The sequence below is a fragment of the Andrena cerasifolii genome, chromosome 8, assembly GCF_050908995.1.
Source record: "Andrena cerasifolii isolate SP2316 chromosome 8, iyAndCera1_principal, whole genome shotgun sequence".
Taxonomy (NCBI): Eukaryota; Metazoa; Arthropoda; class Insecta; order Hymenoptera; family Andrenidae; genus Andrena; species Andrena cerasifolii.
The window spans coordinates 6,572,847-6,590,497 of record NC_135125.1 but is presented as its reverse complement, the minus strand read 5'-3'; the positions used below and the strand labels follow the sequence as shown (position 1 = coordinate 6,590,497).

The 17,651-nt window shown below is 45.9% G+C and overlaps 4 protein-coding genes across 11 annotated transcripts in view; 3 read left to right on the top strand and 1 right to left on the bottom strand.

The window, feature by feature from the left end:
- The first annotated feature begins 15 nt into the window (after positions 1-15).
- LOC143372111 (selenoprotein M-like) lies at positions 16-2,099 on the top strand. Of its 2 annotated transcripts, XM_076818037.1 has the most exons (5): positions 16-166; positions 257-401; positions 504-574; positions 930-999; positions 1,061-2,099. In XM_076818037.1, exons 2-5 carry the CDS (start codon positions 303-305, stop codon positions 1,160-1,162), a joined length of 342 nt encoding a protein of 113 aa, XP_076674152.1. In that variant the 5' UTR covers positions 16-166; positions 257-302; the 3' UTR covers positions 1,163-2,099. The 2 variants fall into 2 exon arrangements, with proteins under 2 accessions (XP_076674152.1, XP_076674151.1); XM_076818036.1 differs by having other exon boundaries at positions 93-401.
- A 76-nt stretch (positions 2,100-2,175) lies between these two features.
- LOC143372105 (E3 ubiquitin-protein ligase RNF185) lies at positions 2,176-5,105 on the bottom strand. Of its 5 annotated transcripts, none has more exons than XM_076818025.1 (5): positions 4,744-5,105; positions 3,863-4,074; positions 3,658-3,789; positions 3,413-3,582; positions 2,176-3,335 (listed from the first exon to the last, which is right to left on the bottom strand). In XM_076818025.1, the coding sequence occupies exons 2-5, from the start codon at positions 4,009-4,011 to the stop codon at positions 3,238-3,240; spliced, it is 549 nt and encodes a 182-aa protein (XP_076674140.1). In that variant the 5' UTR covers positions 4,012-4,074; positions 4,744-5,105; the 3' UTR covers positions 2,176-3,237. The 5 variants fall into 5 exon arrangements, with proteins under 5 accessions (XP_076674140.1, XP_076674141.1, XP_076674142.1 ...); XM_076818026.1 differs by having other exon boundaries at positions 3,863-4,054; XM_076818027.1 differs by having other exon boundaries at positions 3,863-4,020.
- A 239-nt stretch (positions 5,106-5,344) lies between these two features.
- LOC143372083 (dynein axonemal intermediate chain 4) lies at positions 5,345-8,561 on the top strand. Its single transcript, XM_076817976.1, has 4 exons — positions 5,345-5,632; positions 5,709-6,203; positions 6,379-6,772; positions 7,017-8,561. Exons 2-4 carry the CDS (start codon positions 5,710-5,712, stop codon positions 8,400-8,402), a joined length of 2,274 nt encoding a protein of 757 aa, XP_076674091.1. The 5' UTR covers positions 5,345-5,632; position 5,709; the 3' UTR covers positions 8,403-8,561.
- Positions 8,562-9,238: 677 nt separating this feature from the next.
- Positions 9,239-17,651, top strand: part of LOC143372087 (uncharacterized) — a 62,398-nt gene continuing 53,985 nt past the window's right edge. The window contains exon 1 of one of the 3 annotated variants that reach the window (XM_076817985.1): positions 9,239-10,646. In XM_076817985.1, coding sequence (XP_076674100.1) covers positions 10,607-10,646 — 40 coding nt within the window. In that variant the 5' untranslated portion in view covers positions 9,239-10,606. The remainder of the gene's footprint in view (positions 10,647-17,651) is intronic. The other 2 variants (XM_076817987.1, XM_076817986.1) reach the window with 2 other exon arrangements.

Genomic DNA, 17,651 nt, shown 5'->3' with positions numbered 1-17,651 from the left:
GATTAAACCGCTAAAAACTAGTTTATCCATGGCTTGAAAGTGCGCTTTATATTTATTCAAATATCCCTCTTAAATGTCTCAAACGTCCCTGCATCAAACGGATGGGTCGATAGTTTCCTCAAACTGGAAGCACGACAATACTGTGCTTTTTGGAAACGACCGCTCGGTAAATATACTTCTTCGAGGATTATTAAACATCTGAAATAATCTCCCCCGCAAAGGAAACCACAAGTGGTACTTGGCGATACTGTTGCAGAATAGATCCTGCATTCAAGTACGACTTCCGCTTTAGCAACGTAAACATGGCTCCTACCGCAGCTGTCGTCTACTTTCTTGCATTCGCGTTTGCAGTTTCTAACGTCGTTTCAACGAGTACTCGTTATGCATCGGCAAGAGTCGAGGTAACTAAACTATTCTACTTTAACTGGTATAAGTGATTGCGCTGTAGTTTGTCATATTTTTATGGTAAATCGCAATAGATTAAGACACTGAAATCTTTCCAGAGCTGCGGTGGTTGTCAACTGAACCGGCATGCGGCCATAAAACAATTCATTAACGAAGACGTTCCTCAATAGTATCCTTAAACATAAAATCATTAACATATCATACATTTTCGTAGTTTATTTACTTGTTAAAGCTTCTGCTTATTTAAGGAAATATTTGCGGACGAGTTGATGGTTTTCTCTTGCTGGTTTTAAAGACACTTCCCCTTTGTGATCAATGACAGATAATTATTCTTACATAAGATTCCTAATTATGAAGTATGTTCTGCAAAGCCTTTATTTTGTAACGCATACCTGGTTATTTGTGTGTGATTGTGGCAGAATGCTTGGTAATAGCAAAGTATAAATGTTTATCGTTGTAAGGAATAGTATTATTGTATTACATTGTCTAATTTCATTTACATAAATCCTTACAATACACTATAGCGCCGATGTTGAATTTAAACACATTCAGGGGGCTATTCCAGAACTTGTTCTCTTTGATGAGAACAATGCGGTATAATATAATTACTTATTTCAATGTATTATAAGATAACTTTAAATTGTCAACTTTTCAGGAAGTGAAAAGGTTGCACTTGGCAGGATTGACCAGGGAGGAATGCAATGATTTATTATTATCTAACGGTTTTGCGAAAAGACCAGCAAAGGATGAGATATAATGCATGAAAGCAATCGTATCTTCAGCATCAAAGTGAATAAATACCTATAAATTTCGGAGATCAGTCTACAGTGTTTATTAACGAATGATTTACTTTACTTTGGATGCCACATTGTTCTGTTCTGTATAATTTTTTACATTTTTATGTAGATAGAAAGAAGTGTAACTCTTCTAAATCAAAATGAGTAGCATCTGACCTAATATTAATTACGCTAAGTATAATAGTCATATTTTGAATCCAAAGTTGGCTACACGCAAAGTATTAAAAAGGGAGCATTATGTACATAGTACTGTATTAGATGACTAACACTTAAAGTATATTTAAAGCACAAAATAGTGAGTAATTTAGGGATCTTTTGATGCACATGTTGCTGTCCTTTAGCAACACGTTGTCACATAGTTGAGGGAGCATTGTATTATCTCCCAGTGGGACTGCAATCTGTGATACAACTACTAGATCCATAATCCGACGAAATTGATCGTTATGGAGTGCTCTGGCTGCCTCGGAAGTTTTAGTTGTAAACCCTTTACCGATTTTCATAATTTCAAAAACAGTTATAAATATAATTTAAATGCCTTTAAAAATATCGAGAGCGATTGAGATATACGTACGTTTTGTGATAAAATCGAAGGTTTATGTAGTAGGGTACTCTCTGCTTCTTCATTTTGTTTATGCGCTGCACAGTGTTTTAGGTATACATACCTTTTGTTTTTCGTTGTAACGAAAAATCATTTATGTATGCATTTTCGTTGCCAATGATACGAAAACGTACAAGCAAACGAAGGTTCAGAAGCAGGCACCAAATCGTAACACGAAAATTACGGAGCACGTATTATATTAATCTTTGTTTCGAATATCGTTACAGGGCATTTGAAACAAATTGTCCGTATTATTGAGTATCTGTACTTATGATCTCGAATAAATCACTGATTTAGTATTTGTGTCGTTTTCTGTGTTCGATATTGCAGATCCTTTTCCGAGGATGTAATTAGAGAGGGATGGAAAGCTTGTCATTAAGGAGTGATACATATATTTTTATTTGAAATTTATTCTAGCGGCGATATACTGAATAAACTTATAAGGCACTTTACAATATCTAGCTTTCAAAGGAATTACAAATCGTTTTTGGTGAATAACATCGGCAATGTATTTTTATAAGAAATACGTTCAGTTACAAACATTTCATTTATGGGGGATCAATAAATTTCATTTAGCCGGTAATACTATACATGGAATGTCGATTTCCAATATCAATTTAAACTGTAAATGACTGAAGTCTACTTTTTTTTTGCTTTCTAGTTACATGACAGTAATTTACTGTTTCTTAGTTACCTTTCCGTCTTCTGTTTCCACAACTACTTTGCACGTAAAAGCAGAAAATAAATAAGCTACGTTTATATGTGTAACGTTATTTCATTTGCATCTGTTTACTTTCATTTAACAACTAGATTATATACATTTGTTTATATAAGCAGCTTGTAAACACTGCGTAGGTCCGTGTTAATGTAATAAAATTACGTTCATCAGGGTTTTACTGAAACCCAATTATGTATGTTTTGCGTGGTGTAATATCTTACGTGTCTAGAAGTGATATATTTATATATATGCATATACATATATATATGTATATACATAAATATCATAAGAATAGGTTCCAGAATTTCCGAAGCCACAAAAACAACCTGCTTGAATACGCGTGTCCAGTTAAGTATAAATACAAGAAGACATACCATCCGTTCATTACATTGCCAATAATACTAATAGCCTTCTGTTTAGATACAAAATTTATTCTTTTTTTTAATATATATATATTTATCTTTTTTTTTATATATATATATAATCAGAAAAGATTAAAAATAAAAGTGTATGTACATTGTACACGTAAAGATGTTGCTACATTAGGACACAACTAAAACCCGTTTGTTTATTCAAGCAGGTGTAGCAGTTACTACAGTGAGTAACAACGATTACACAAACGGGGAAAGATTGATGTATTAATAAAAATGTAATGAATCGATCCAACAAGTGGATAGGATTACAAGATATGGAGCAAGAAGTGTGGTTTAACAGAAATGTTACGCCATCAGAAGCCAACAGATGAATACCAGCGCCACCCATAGAAACACCTTGGAAAGGAATTGCTCCTCTTCGTACTGAGGTGTTCCCCTAGCGGCTACGCAGAAACAAGCACTTCGGTTCAAAGCGTTCTTATAAGTAGAAACCGAAAGTCGTTCGTATAGAATCATTTACCTGCGCTTGGCCGTGTTTCCCCAGAATTGAAAGTCGACGTGAAAAATGCGAATGGAAATGTTCCAATGCCAAACGACATGTAAGAGCCATCTCCAAATCCGAAACTGGAAAATCCCATATTGTTTTCTTGCTCTGTTCTCTGGCCAGCAGGACGGGGTGGGATGTTATTCCTGAAATGAAGTAGAATGTAATGTTCGGTGTACAATGACACGAGAATGCACTGCACTGGCGAGAACAAAGTCTACCTTGGGTCCTCGTGCCTTGTAGCTCCACGTCCGTACAGTGGAATCACTTTGTCTTTGCTGATCGCTGCCTTGCATACTGGGCACATTTTTCTGGCTGGACGTGTCTCTAGCCATTGGTGCAAGCAAGGCCAACTGTATACGCGATTAAGTTACGTTACTTCACACTACGCTAGGGATGTACATCATTTGCCAAGAATAATCTCACCAAAACAGATGTCCACACATGCTGATAACTGCATCCTTTGCTGTATCAAGACAAATGTTACATTCAAAAGTTCGAGTATCCTTCTCCTTTTCATCGGTCGTGGAGTCCCACGGTTTCGACGGTCCAGCCTGTTCCCCTGTGGTGCTCATGATGGACAACTTTCTTCAAAAATGGATTAAACACTGTTACCTCCTAAAAGACCACACGAGACCCTAATCACGAACACGTAATGATTTTTCTATTAAAGAACAGCAAACAGAATCTCCGTAACGCGAGAATAACAGCATTATGAATTTTCTATTTTTATGCCTGGCAGTAATAATAATCAAGCGTAATCGATAATGTATCTAGAGTTATCTCTTGATACCGACGAAATCGCGAATTATCATAACAAGAAAAATCAATTTAGGGGAACAATATGACAGTCCCCGTAAAGCAGCTGGTGCAAACGGCAGCTATGAAACGTAGACGGCAGGGAATGGTAAAGGTTAAAACTGCGTACAATCGGAAGGAATACGCAATTTGTATTCACAATTGTTTAATATCGTCGCCCTCGCGTCCGTTCCATTTTCTGACGCATTATGCATTCACGAACATGATCGGAAGTCATGTGCCCGGGAGAAAAAAAAATGGAAAAAACGTAGGAGTAACGATAATGGTAAAAAAAAAAAATAGCATTCAATACGTTTCGTGCGAGGTCCCCTCGGAGGAAGCTATCGATGGGGCGATCTGTCACGTACGGAACAGTTCGTTTAAACAAGATATCAGCGAAAAATTGAATCGTGATCGAAGTTCATTAGATGATGTTTGGCAGGCAAAGGTCGCGTCAAAATACGAATAGAGAAGGGTCTGCCATTGCTGACACAATTCATGCCACTTACTTCAGCCTTTCGACTACCAGGCCCCCCTGTCCTTCTGTTCGCTGTAAACTCTGACACCCGTCCCAAAAGATGATCCTGACGTATCACTTACACCACCGTCGCAATTGCGCAAGTGCCATCAGATGATTTTCATGATTCCTCGCGAAACGGATGTTCGAAATAACACGTAGGAGAATCGACCTCGGAATGTAACGCTTATCCACTGAAATCTTATCGCTAGCGTACGCTCGCGCGAACTTTGCACACTTTCGCGTATTATTTATGCGAAACTCATCCACGGCTGTTGCTACGATCGCCCTACTGCGATTCTAATACGACCAGTTAAAACCACCACTTGATTAACGCTGTACTGATCGTCGGGCAGTTTTATATTTTATCGGCTGTTCGTGGGACACGATTGAAGCTAGTTCTTGGTTGCCTCAGCCGAGGTCGCCATTTGGTACCCGGAACGAATTTTCCAACTATTTTGAATTTTGCATGATTAACAGAGCGTAACGCAACGTTTATTTACATAGTTCTATGCAGCGCAAATATCGAGCTTTCTATTGCGATGGTAACGGATTTAAGAAGATTCAAGTATTTACGCACGAGGAATTTAAGGAACGTTTGGCGAGTTATTTTTGCTGTTACTTAGTCGATCATTGTACGTTTACGAATATCTTTTAATAGGATTGCAGAGTAGAATTGATGAATCTGCGGTGATTTCGAAATTGATTTCTCCATCACCATGGAGTTAAAGATAACACTGTTGTTTGAGATGAACTACAAGCGCTTAGGATAATGACGCTTTATATACCTCAACAGTTTCTGCTAATGAATATTTCATTTTGAATAAAGAGTAGAAAGTATCGTTACTTGTACACTCCGAGAGGCACTGATAACGCACCAGGTACCGATAGCACAACCTCGCGTTAAATCTCAAAGCCTTTCAGCAGATAGTACGTAAGTGGTACAATTTTTTTTAGAATGAAAGCAGACGGAGCAGATTCTCCAAGCAGGACTCTTTCGAGAGCCCAAAGCAGCAGATTCGAGAGCCCGATGTCCTCGAGATTAAAGCTCAGCGGTATAGGGAAGCAGCGTAAGCTTGCCGGCAAGAACCTAACCTCAATTCTGCTGCAACAACGGCAGGCAATTCGCGTGATAGACGGTGATATTGACCTCACGCCAAAGTTACTGACCCACCCAACATATAGCTCGATCGACGAACGTCAGATGACTGCGTTCGAGGCGATGGCACTGTCCCAGACCGCCAGTGCTATGCAACTGTTGCCTTCAGCTTCTGGCGCGAGCAGTATGAGGGGAATTTCGTCCACGCTTATTAGGACGTCCTCGATACCCGCTAGCTCTACAACTGTGGACGAGGCGCACTTCGAGAGCTTATTTTCTACTCAAACCGACGAACTGGAGGAACTGGACGACCGCGACAAGGACAGAGCTCCCTCTCAATTTTACCTGCCTAGGTAATTTGAGAACGGGCCTCCGATCGAGATTCTCAATTTAGCAAATGCCGTAACAATCTTTTAACTTAACGAATATGTATCGTCGATTTATATTTACCATACTTGTTAACTGCATCGCCGGCGCGATTGCATCGAATGATACTTACGCAATCCTAATCATATCCCGTCTGTCCAGTATCGATCCGAATATATTCCTCACCCGACCGGAAACGGTGACGCTCACCCTGAGGGAGACGGGAACCTTCTTCATATTCGAAATGCAGCCGCGCACCGGCGATTTACGGGAGTCAGAGGGCCTGGCGATCAAGAAAGAGAACGAAACTTACGAGTACAAAACCGTCGGGCCCGGGTCGGTCAGGAAGCTAGTGGAGGCTGAGACGCAGACCATACAGCCGTTGATGAAGTCGCGGGGGACACACGCTGGTAGAGTGAAACGTAAAAACACGGGCATGTTCGTTAATAATTGGGTCATGCACGATACTTACGCTGCGCCGGAATTGATGACCGAATGGAATGAACTACTTATCGTGCATACGAAGGAGTCTATGCAGAAAATGTTGCAGACGGAGGTCTGAGCAATCCTCAGTTCGTACTATTCTATATTGTTCGTTCAAGTTAAGGATAGGGTGGAGGTAAACAGAATCGCGCGAATACAGTCTTGACCAGAACGGTGTACCGACACATCGGACCAGTGGGAATCTGAGCGCGTGGAACAGATCCGCTCTATCTTGAACTTGAACGAATGATAGTACCGATCTCTTTCTATAACACAGCCGTGCAGGATCTGATAGAGTTGAATTTTTGAAAGAGCAGGAACTGAAGTCGAAGCTGCCAAAGACCGAGTCCTACACGATACAGAGAACTCCCGAGGAAGAGTTGACCTACATATTCCGGCACCCTAATTTCGCGACCGCTGTGAGCGTGATGGAGCGTATAATATCGAACAACATTTTCATCCACGCGCAGAAACGTTTCACTGGTCTGATCAAGCAGGACCCGTGCAGCCTGGACCTAGAGTTCACCTACAGCCTGGATCTCTTATGGATCCATACCTCCGAGACGTGCAAGGGCAGACCCGTGTCTAGCTTTCGCTGGAACCACGTAAACAAGAGCATCCTGGCCGTGGGATACGGCGCGCAAGCGAACTCGGATGTAAAGAATGGCCTGGTGGTAATCTGGTCCGCGAAGAATCCCGGTGTACCAGGCCGTTCGTACATTTTCGATAGCCCGGTGTCCGACATAGACTGGAGTCGCGATCGGCCGAATCTGCTGGCGGTGGGTTTCTACGGCGGCCAGCTGAAGGTGATCGACGTGAGCAGCCTGGACGTGAACGTGATAAGGCGAAGCCAGAGCGTCACGTCTCCCTCGTGTTCGCCGCAATGGCAGGTTCAATGGTGGGCGGGTGACGAACAGTTCGACTACCAGGAGCAAATTTACACCTGCGATCAGGACGGGAACATGTACTGCTACCGGTACGTGGAGGACTTTCAAGCGACCACGATCATGAAGATCTTCAGGATAGAGGGCACCCTCCCAGGAGTCAGCAGAACTTTCCACTGTAAGGATTACGATATATCGATCAACCGAAGCCCCGGGGCGCTGGTGCTTCGCAGGCATCCCACTTCCACCACCCTTTACTTCGTCGGTTCCGACGAGGGCTGTATCTACAAATGCTCGACGAATTATCTGTACCAACATATCGAGAGCTTCCTGGCGCACGACGGGCCAGTCTACTCGATGATGTTCTCCCCGTTCTGCCCGAAGATCTTTCTAACGTGCGGCGCCGACTGGTACACGCGGATCTGGGCGGAAGGGATCAAGGAGCCGCTGATCACCCTGTCCACGACGATGGCCTGCGTTCGGTACGCCGCCTGGTGCCCCACACACTCGACGATCATCGTCAGCGTCGTCAGCAACGAGATCTGCATTTGGGACATTAGAAGGAAAACCTACATGTCCATGTCTGTCACTGTATCGCCTAGCAACGCCAGATTCGTCATGGCGGACTTCACGTCCGACGGCCACCAGCTAGTGGCCGCGGACGTGGAAGGTACAGTGTACATTTACAACTTGGAGGGCATGCCGTTCTCGCCGTACAATCAGACACAGGTGCTGGTCGAGTCGCTGGAGAAGTCGCTGGTCACGAAGCCGGCCCTTCTGCGGGAGCTGAAGAAACTTGGCCCACCGTTCTCGCAGTAAAAAGGAATACGCGTGTTCGAGAGGATCGTTTAGCTCGTACCTTAAAGCGCGCGTTAAGATTATCTTTACTTACCTTTCAATAAGCTCGGCACAACACCGCGGCCCTGTATTTATCCTGTACGCCCGGAGTCACCCAGCATCGTTACACGGAGGCAGATACGGCATTTTAAACTTCTTTATCGACCGTCCAGCCGGGGGGCAAAATCCAGCACGTGGGGACCCCTTTCGTGTGGGCCCCCGAAGCGAGGCATGGGCCCCAAGGGCTCGCGTGATTCGCGCAAAAGGACGGAAAGCAAAGCGACCATTTGGATCGAGGATGGAAGTCCGGGTGCCGGGGCCCACTCTGAGGCTTGGTAGGCAGGCGAGTCGGCACGGATGGCTGGCTTGCTCGCTTGGAGGAGTTGCAGGAGAGTGCCATGGTAGAGGGGCTTCCATGGCTGCTGCCGCTCGCGGGCACGAACCGCGCTACCGCCGTCAGCAGCCAGTCTTATTACGCCCGCACTCAACTACGCGAACTAAGTACTCTTCTTAGGCCGGGCGAGCATCCGCGAATAATAATCGCGGGCTAGCCTACGCGAATCGGGGCCCCACCGTAAACGGTGCTCGTTCTACGCAACCATCATCGGCCTATCATACGTCCTAGGGATACCAGTATAACTGTACGGACACGCGTGCTCGCTCCATCTCCAGACCACTCGCTTTACGAAGCGACGAAATCGGTCTCGGAACACGTTCGCGAGTCGAGCCGGGAGACTACGTGCATCCGTCGAGCCCGATTGATTATCAAGGACCTGCTACCCCTCCAGAGGTAATTTTAGGCTTCTTTCTTTATTCCATTCGGTGTGTCGGTGAAGCGTGCTTTCGCGTAGGGAGACTCCTCTGATGATCTTTCTCTGTATTTATTCCGCGGCTTGAGAATCTCGCGTTATTTTCCGTCTCGCGTATTAAGTGGACGTTCAGTGATGACGCGTACGCGCATTCTTCTTTTAAGAGCCAATATTTAAAAGATATTCGTAGTTTTTGGATCGATCGAGGGAGAATAGGGCTTTTAATATTCCCGGCTCGATTTGAAATAGCGAGCGGAACGCGAGAGCCGAGTTGGTGACATTGTCTCTCTCGCGTGTCAATTGGACCAATCAAAATTCGACAGGCACACTTGGCCTGGAATGCCAGTTTCACTCGCGGGGTGGGGGAAGGCACGCGGGCGCGTGAGTTCGGCGTGAAAATCGTAAGCGAGCGGACATCCTATCGGGTCGCGAGGACGATTAGTCTTGTTTCCTTGCCAGTAGAAGCACGACGGCGTCAACATTCACGGTCATTACGTTGTTCGTCGCGCGCCAAGAATTCGCGTCCGGGCATACCGGGTTGTCGCGATTACCGCGTGTCTCGAATCCATCCTGTGTTTTGATCGTCCAGGACAATCGTGCTGTTTCAACCGAAGCTCGCTTCGAATAATATCGCGGCTTCCATCGGCTCGCAAACGCCTCAACCGTAACTCGACAAGTGCAACGCAAAGTGCGAAATCGAAAGTATAGCCACGGTATGAAAGCATAATCAGAATGGGTTAACCCATTCGGGCATTGGCCACGAGGAACGGAAGGAAAAAAGACCGCGAAAATTCATCCAGACAGATTCGGTTCGGAAACCCATCGATTTCGTGACTCTATGTAAACACGCTTTTAATGGCCACTTCCGTTGAGGACCAGAAACGGTCACGTCGCCGTCGACCAATCGCCGCTAATTGCTGATGGATGCGTGATCCGTGGGTCTGATTTACCGTCGACCGTTTTGTCGAAGGTCGACGTGTCGAATTGGCGGTGTTACGTTTAGTTGAGTGTCTATCTCGGAAGGTGCACGGGGAAGCGAATCAGTGTGAAGACTGCTTCATAGCGACGAACATGTGCGAGCAGGGAATAGTGGCGAAGCCGATGTTGCCGGGGCATGAGCTACACTGTGTCCAGTCCGTTCTAGACGAACCCTGACCGAGTCCATGCTCGTTTCGCTTCAACTGGCCGACACCAGGTACGAGGGTCGAGACGGGATACGGTGAACGCGCTCGTCTGAAAATCTCGCGCGACTCGTGAGCATCGAGAGATCGGGAAAAGTGTCGTTTCGAGTTAACGCGTACCGGTGCAGGGACCCCAGCCTTCGAGGAGCACCGTGTTCCCGCGAAATTACACGGCTCCACGTACATTCGGTACGCTATGAACATCAACGTTCCTGGATGCAACGGGTGGTTCTTAAGTGAGTATCCACACTTTCTCTTATCCACATCGTGCATGCTTTTATGTAGCAATTCTTCTCTCATTGAAAACTCATGGCTTCATTATTGCGCGTGTGTATATACATACGATCGGAAAGAGAATAGGTAGGAACGGTGGGGGGTGCTCGCGAAATTGCACGGCTCCAATAATACAGCTGATTTTCAAATCGTGGCTAACACGAGTCTACGCAAATGAGATTCTCGCGGAGTTTATGAAATTTAATTATTCTCTCCGATCATTCTGGCGTTACTTTCGACACACGTGCACCAGCTGCCTCGACGCAATTTTTAGGCAGCCATTTCGTTCGATGCACTATTGCCCCAATCGAGCATATTTTATACAATCTTAACTGTATTTATTCTGCCAAAATTCTTTCCCTGAACGTATTGTGGAATCGATCGAGATTACACGTTTGGCAAAGTCTCGATACGATTTGATAGGGGAGCTTGGCGATAAAGGATCAGTGTCGAGGAATCTCGCCTCTTCCATTTACTTCTCGGTTCATAGGTGACACTGTCCCCCAACAGCACGGCGTCGAGCGTCTAATTAACATTTTTTTCTCCTCGGCTAACGGGTCATTGTCGCCTGGATACACGCATCAAAGGGCTTATCTCAGCCACGCGGCCGTGTAACCCAATTAACGTTTCCAATTATACGTTTTAGGGAAGATTAACGAGGCTGGAAGTGTAACCAGGCCTGTTCTGGCCGATACTCGAGCCGCGAAACGCGATTCGTGCGCCTAATTGCGATCCGAGATCGATCTGACGCCGGGCCCTGCGAATCGGGCGTATAATGCATATAATGCACTTGTTTCCCTCACGATGCCTACCCTTTTTGATCCCAGCGAAGGTTTATCGGTAATGGCCCCCGCCTATTGGCCTAATCGTGACCCATGCATCACGCTCCTCTATCTTCATCTAATTCCTCGCCCCTCGTTGCAACGCGCTACCTGCATACGGCCATGTACAAGCATTCTTTCGCCCTCTGCTTCTGATTAACTACGTTATATTAATTATATTCGTTTGGAACAGGAACTTCATAGAAAGTAGAGATCCCTATTTCACGTGTATTTGAATACACGTGTACACGTGTATTAAACGTATCTGTCCCTGAATCCGTGTATCTTTTAGTACACGGGTACCCGTGCACTATTTCACGTGTATTTAAATACACGTGAATTTAGATACTCGTGTATTTATAAATACACGTATATTAACGTATCCGTATTTTGATTCGTCTGATTTTTAATATCTATAGATATCCCAGAACTCTGGGGGATTGCGAAATTCATAAAAGAATATGCGGAAAGTATGGTTTTACAAATTTTCAGATTGTAACTAATAACACAATTATAAAATTAACAAGATTTATTTAATCGATTACCTATTTTGATACAAAAAATTAAGGCATTGCTGGTAATAAGCGAGCTTCTTTTTAGACGCAACGATAATCCTTAAAATTGAAAAACATCACTCGGTTTTATTACACTTATTGCTTAAATGACCGCCATTGCCCATTCTCCCGTAGTTAATGCCCAATTCTGATCAAAATACACAAATACGTTGATACACGTGTATTTAAATACACGTGAAATAGTGCACGGGTACCCGTGTACTAAAAGCTACACGGATCGAGGTACGGATATATGTAATACACGTGTACCCGTGTACACGTGTCTTTTTACTACACGTACCATACCATGGTCTCTAATAGAAAGGGATCTCTTTTCACGGTTCTCCATTTTTTCGAGGTTCAACCGAGGGGTATTGGAATATTCCTTGGTAGTATTGTTTAGAGGAGAGAAGTTTTAAGGGGTTTTAAGTTACGGGGAATTCAGATCACTCTCCAGATTTAATAAGATATCTCTCACGCGTTCTTCGTTGAACAAGGGAGCAAAATTATTTAAGACCTCCATTAATCGCAAAACTTGTAGACATCTTGTATACCTACAACTACTTAGTACAGACTGATGTTCCATCGCCGCCCCTTTACCAGCGATGTTTATTTTATCCATCTATTTGCCTTCGATAATGATTAGCGACGGTCTCCTCGATTTCAAGAACTAGAAATATCACCGCGAATTATTCATGAGTTCTTTTTCACTCGACTGGTTATCGCCCGTCCCCTAGGTGTGAATAGACATTTTCCGCCGGGTTTATTCAGCCGTTCGAATGTCGTACAGTGGACATGGCACGGGAAGGGAGGAACAAGATCTAGAGAAATTGCGTGGGTTTCGTTATCAGCCGGGTAATTTATATACGCGCGATTAAGTATTAGATTCCTGTTCTTAACGGCGTGCCATACACAGTGATGTATAATCGCGTACAGTGATCGGTACTGAATAATCAATTAATAAGGGGAATGAATGATAGCTTCATCAAGCCGGGTACGTGCATAAATGTCGCGTACTCAGTTGCTATCACTCGGAGATTATCGTTCTTGATTCGAATATGCGTGACAGAAGGGGGATGCAACGCGACTCGGTCCGCGGGATGGAAAACAGTGCAGCACAGGTGATAATGCACGGTCACGTCGCGACTCAAAGAAGCGCGAAGGGAATCGCTGACCTGCGTAGGTGTAACGAGAGGTATAACGCGCAGAAAATTGTCAGGTGGCTTGCGTCCACCTCTCCCTCTAGAAACCACCACCTTGGATCTACTTATCGGAGGTCGATTAACCGGAACCACGCGAATACCATCGAGCATAACGTTATACGCGGCTGTATCGCTCCGGGATGTTCCTGGAAATCTTATCAGGAGCCAGTGATAGACACTGTGCAGCGAATAACGTTACGCGATACCATTCAGCGTGCCTTACGATCTTCGATAATCCCCGTCTCCACCGGAACGACTTTGAAATCGTCCCCGACCACGAAGGCACGGTGTCAGGACAACAATTCTCCCTGGGATGTTTTTATTATCAAGCCACGGACTGACATTGAAATCGGCTCGGGGCGCAGCGCCCAGTCAAAGAGTGCCCCGTGTAAACACGACCGATAATAAAGGTAGTTGTTCGAGCCTGCTTGTACCGTAATAGACGAGATTAAGGCAGGGAAATGAGAGGGGGGAAATGGGAGCCGGTGTACGCGTTACGAGAAAGCCGCAGCACCGCGGTATAAATAAGACGATAAGACCGCCGTGTCTGCTGCGCGCGGTAAAGATGTACTAGATCGACGACCCGCGAACAACCGTGGGCGTTGTAACGAGCTTGATAACGTTGGATAGGATTCAGCTATTGTCTCGATGTACAACGTTGCACGGGAAGGGAGAAAAATGAAACGCGTAGCAACTATCGCGGGCTCGAAAGCGGGGCTGAATTTTTCCTCGAGACGTCTGTTACGTTTATAACGTATGCGGCGGTTGTTTTCAAGTAATTAAATTCGTAGAATCCTGGAAGTGCTTCTTTTTCTTTTGTGGTTGGGTCGAGACAGAGTCGACGAATAGGGGATGGAAAGAATTCAGAGTTCCAGCTTGGAGATCTTCGCGTTGGATAGTGTTGTATTCCGTATTTTTCGTATTACTTTTATTTTATTAAATAACTTTATACAAATAACGGAAACTAAGACGATTACAGATAAATACTAGATTATAGATTCAGAACTAGATTCTCGTGTCCAGACTATTCGGACTGAAGTGCTCAAGTGCTTCTGACTGGAAGAATTGCGTGTAATATATATATATGTACGGTTTTCGGTAAGCTGAAAAGTGGGGGTTGTCCTGAGTTTAACGGTCGTTAAGGGATGAGGCATAGAGATCGAGGTTCAAGGATGAGTAATAGGGTACGGATAAGGTCACAAAAGAAGGACTTCAGGATGCTTACTATTGCTATCTGGAAAACTAACGCGCTGACTAATACTTTATATAGATTTAAATGACGTTGGTATACAACAATAGAAAGATTGGAGAAAAGATGAAGCTGCAGGATGAAAGTGGCCATGTGCAACGGCAAGATGGCTTTCCGGGGATGCACTCGGGCGACGTAGGTGGCAGGACGGGAGCAATAACACGAGAAAACCGCGAGAGGAGCTCTCGAGCAGCGGCAAGAAGTCGGCCACCGCAACGAAGGAGTCATGCGATAACGCTGCATACATCTCTGCGTCGTGTCAGGACGAGATGAACTGCACGATTACAGATAGGCGAACAGACCGGGAGATTGCCACTTATTCGATCGCTGGTTTTAACGTCGGAACACAAGGATCTATCCGCGCCAGCGTCTAATGGAGATTAACGAAACGAAAATAGAAATTCGGGAAGCTTTTCGTCGGATGAATTATCGCCACGCTAATCTATGCGATTTTTAAATGATCAAAAGAAGACCCATGTAAAATTCTCCTACGACCTTCTACAAGTCCCAGCAACATCTTCCCGATCCTCGGTGCCCAAAAGCGAGAAAAGAAAGGTCACAGTGGAATCAGACGATCACATTCTCCGGGCAACAAGCAAGGGAAGCGAGAGCTCGTTTTTGTCCCTCGCTGTCCCCGGTTTCAACCAGAATCCATCCGCCGGACCCGGCCGAGCGGGCGCGCGGAGTGAGACATTTTTAAGAGGCGGCCACCGTCGCTTTACATACCCTTAAATCCCGCGAGGCCGCGTGTACTTACAAGCGGACATTTACGCGGCCTAGTCGGAACAAGGTGCACCGAGTGAGATATTGTTTAAAACTCGGTTGCCCGGCGTGGGTGGATGGCCGCCAGATAAAGGCAGTAAGTCATCAGCCGGAGCGGGATTTATGGCTGGTGGTGTTTCACCGGTGTTCACAAGATCGCGCGATACAGGGGACCACGAACTTTCACCGTGCACGGGCCCCGCAGCAAGGGATTCGAGCGACGGAGGGGTTCAGAGTTCACAGAAAGGAGGCGCGCGCGCTCTCCGCCGTGTCCAGGCTCCTTCGCCTCCTCTGCGCGGAGAAACGAAATCCTCCCCGCCTCGCCCTCGCGGGTGGACAGGGTGGTATCTGGTTTTTCATCGGGACCGAGTAAGACGTTGTTAAATGCAATAGCGAGCGTTCGGGGCGCGCTCGGCTTAGCGGGGGAATCTGGGACGGCGTGTACAGCAGGATCCAGCGGATCAGATTGGAAACCCGTTTTAAGGATTCAGAAGCGAGTCGTGACCAAGACATTAGCGAAATTACTCCGGCTCTCGCCGGTTCGATTCTACTGCCTATCTAGATAGTATTTCCTGGCGAGGGAAACGCCGCGCCGCGAGCTCAGCCCCGGCTACTTCATTCCACCGTGTCCGCCGCGTTATTTACGGGCTACAGGACCAGTCATCCCCGCGATACAGATGAAAAACCGACGAACGAGAGGCGCGCAAACGCATCCTGGCGTCCGCGGCATCGGACCCGTGGCGACAGGCTACGGTCTTCCGCTTTTCACAGAGAAACGGGGGAGGGTCACGGTGATCTTGGAAGAAGTTAGACGTCAGATTCCCCGGGGCGATGTTAGGATGTTGGTTGAATCATGAACGTGCACTGGTGCTGGGCGTTGGGAAGAGCGTGAAAACAACGGGTTAGAGGATGAAATGGGAGAAACGGACTGGAGGAGGAAGCTTGGATGACTGGGATATTAGGTTGATCGTGCAGGCTGACGAGCGGGAGTTTGAAAGGAGCCTAATCCGTGATGTAGAGCCACTTGGGCGAGCCGACCAGTCCACACGTTTCAAGCAGCCCGTCCAGCTATCTCATCTACCTTGCCTCGTGCCTGCATACTCGGCATTATTCCTCCGCTCGGGTTTCTCTCACCTTCCTATCGCGTTTGACTGCGAGATCAGAATCGCTCGGCGACTACCGGACCTCGGACGTGGAAATGCGGGAAAAGGGCAAGGAATACTTAGACCCTGTCCCACTGGGGAAATCAAAGCTTTGAGGAGCTCAACGAACGCTGATACCCGCCCGTTACCCGTCCCTCCTCGATTCACCCGACCCGCCTGGACCCGCTGCCCGGTTAGCGGGTCAGCGTCGATTTCTACCCGCTCGTATCAGCCCGAGGCTGAAGCAACGTTTATCCGACCCGTCCGAATCCGGTCTATACTCACTCTGCACCCAACGCGCGCTGTGACTCATTGTCAGGGATGAACGGAGATCCAAAGCTAATATTTTGCTTGTATTACTAGGTATATTAACAAAGGGAAAGTAACAAAACTTCAGTTTTCCCTAGATGTACTTATTATTTTGTAGGAGTAACTATCATTCCTCCAGTTAACTTTATCTTTGCTCTTTTTCCTGAGACGTCTTGAAAGTCTCAACCCTTAACTGGTATACTGTTTTTGGCAAACGTGGCTGGTATACTGGGGTCGTGGCAGACCCCAAGTAAAAAAGGACACAGAAATTTGTAAAGTCGACTCTGCATCAACCTCTATGAATATTTTGTTCTTAGGTAATGTGTAAAATAATAGAAACCTAGAAAGTTAAACTATTATTATAAAATTAATTAGAAAAACAGTTTACGAGCTTAGGCAACCAAAAATTTTGCAGCGAACTTTGCGTGCCTGGGGTCATGAGCGACCCCAAGACACCAGTTAAGGGTTAAGTACAGACGTCTTAAGACTTCCATAAGACGTAGCGGGATCAACAGGATTCTATGTATGTCGGAAAGCATAACGGGTGCTGCGACTAAACACCCACGCGGAGCATCTGAAATCCGAAAATATCCGAGAAACGCGGGTAGAGCGTTGTTGTCTCCTTCGTTAACGCGCACGACCGTCGGTGAATTTATTAAACCGACTCGTGAAAGGTCGGTAAACGGATCCGGCGCGCAGGAACGCGAGTCAGTCCGCAGCCCCCGGCGGTGTTTTAAATTATGCCCGAGCAGAGGTGTCGTTCGTTTCGCCGCGAGAGGATCGACACGATCGCGACCAGCCACGGTTTAGACGCTTTGTTTCGCGCGACACGTCCAGCAATTAGTATTCAGTCCGCTCGGGACACCCAGTGGAAGCGTCTGTGTATATATAAGATACTTGGCTTCAGCAAGTAAACTTGTTTATCAAGT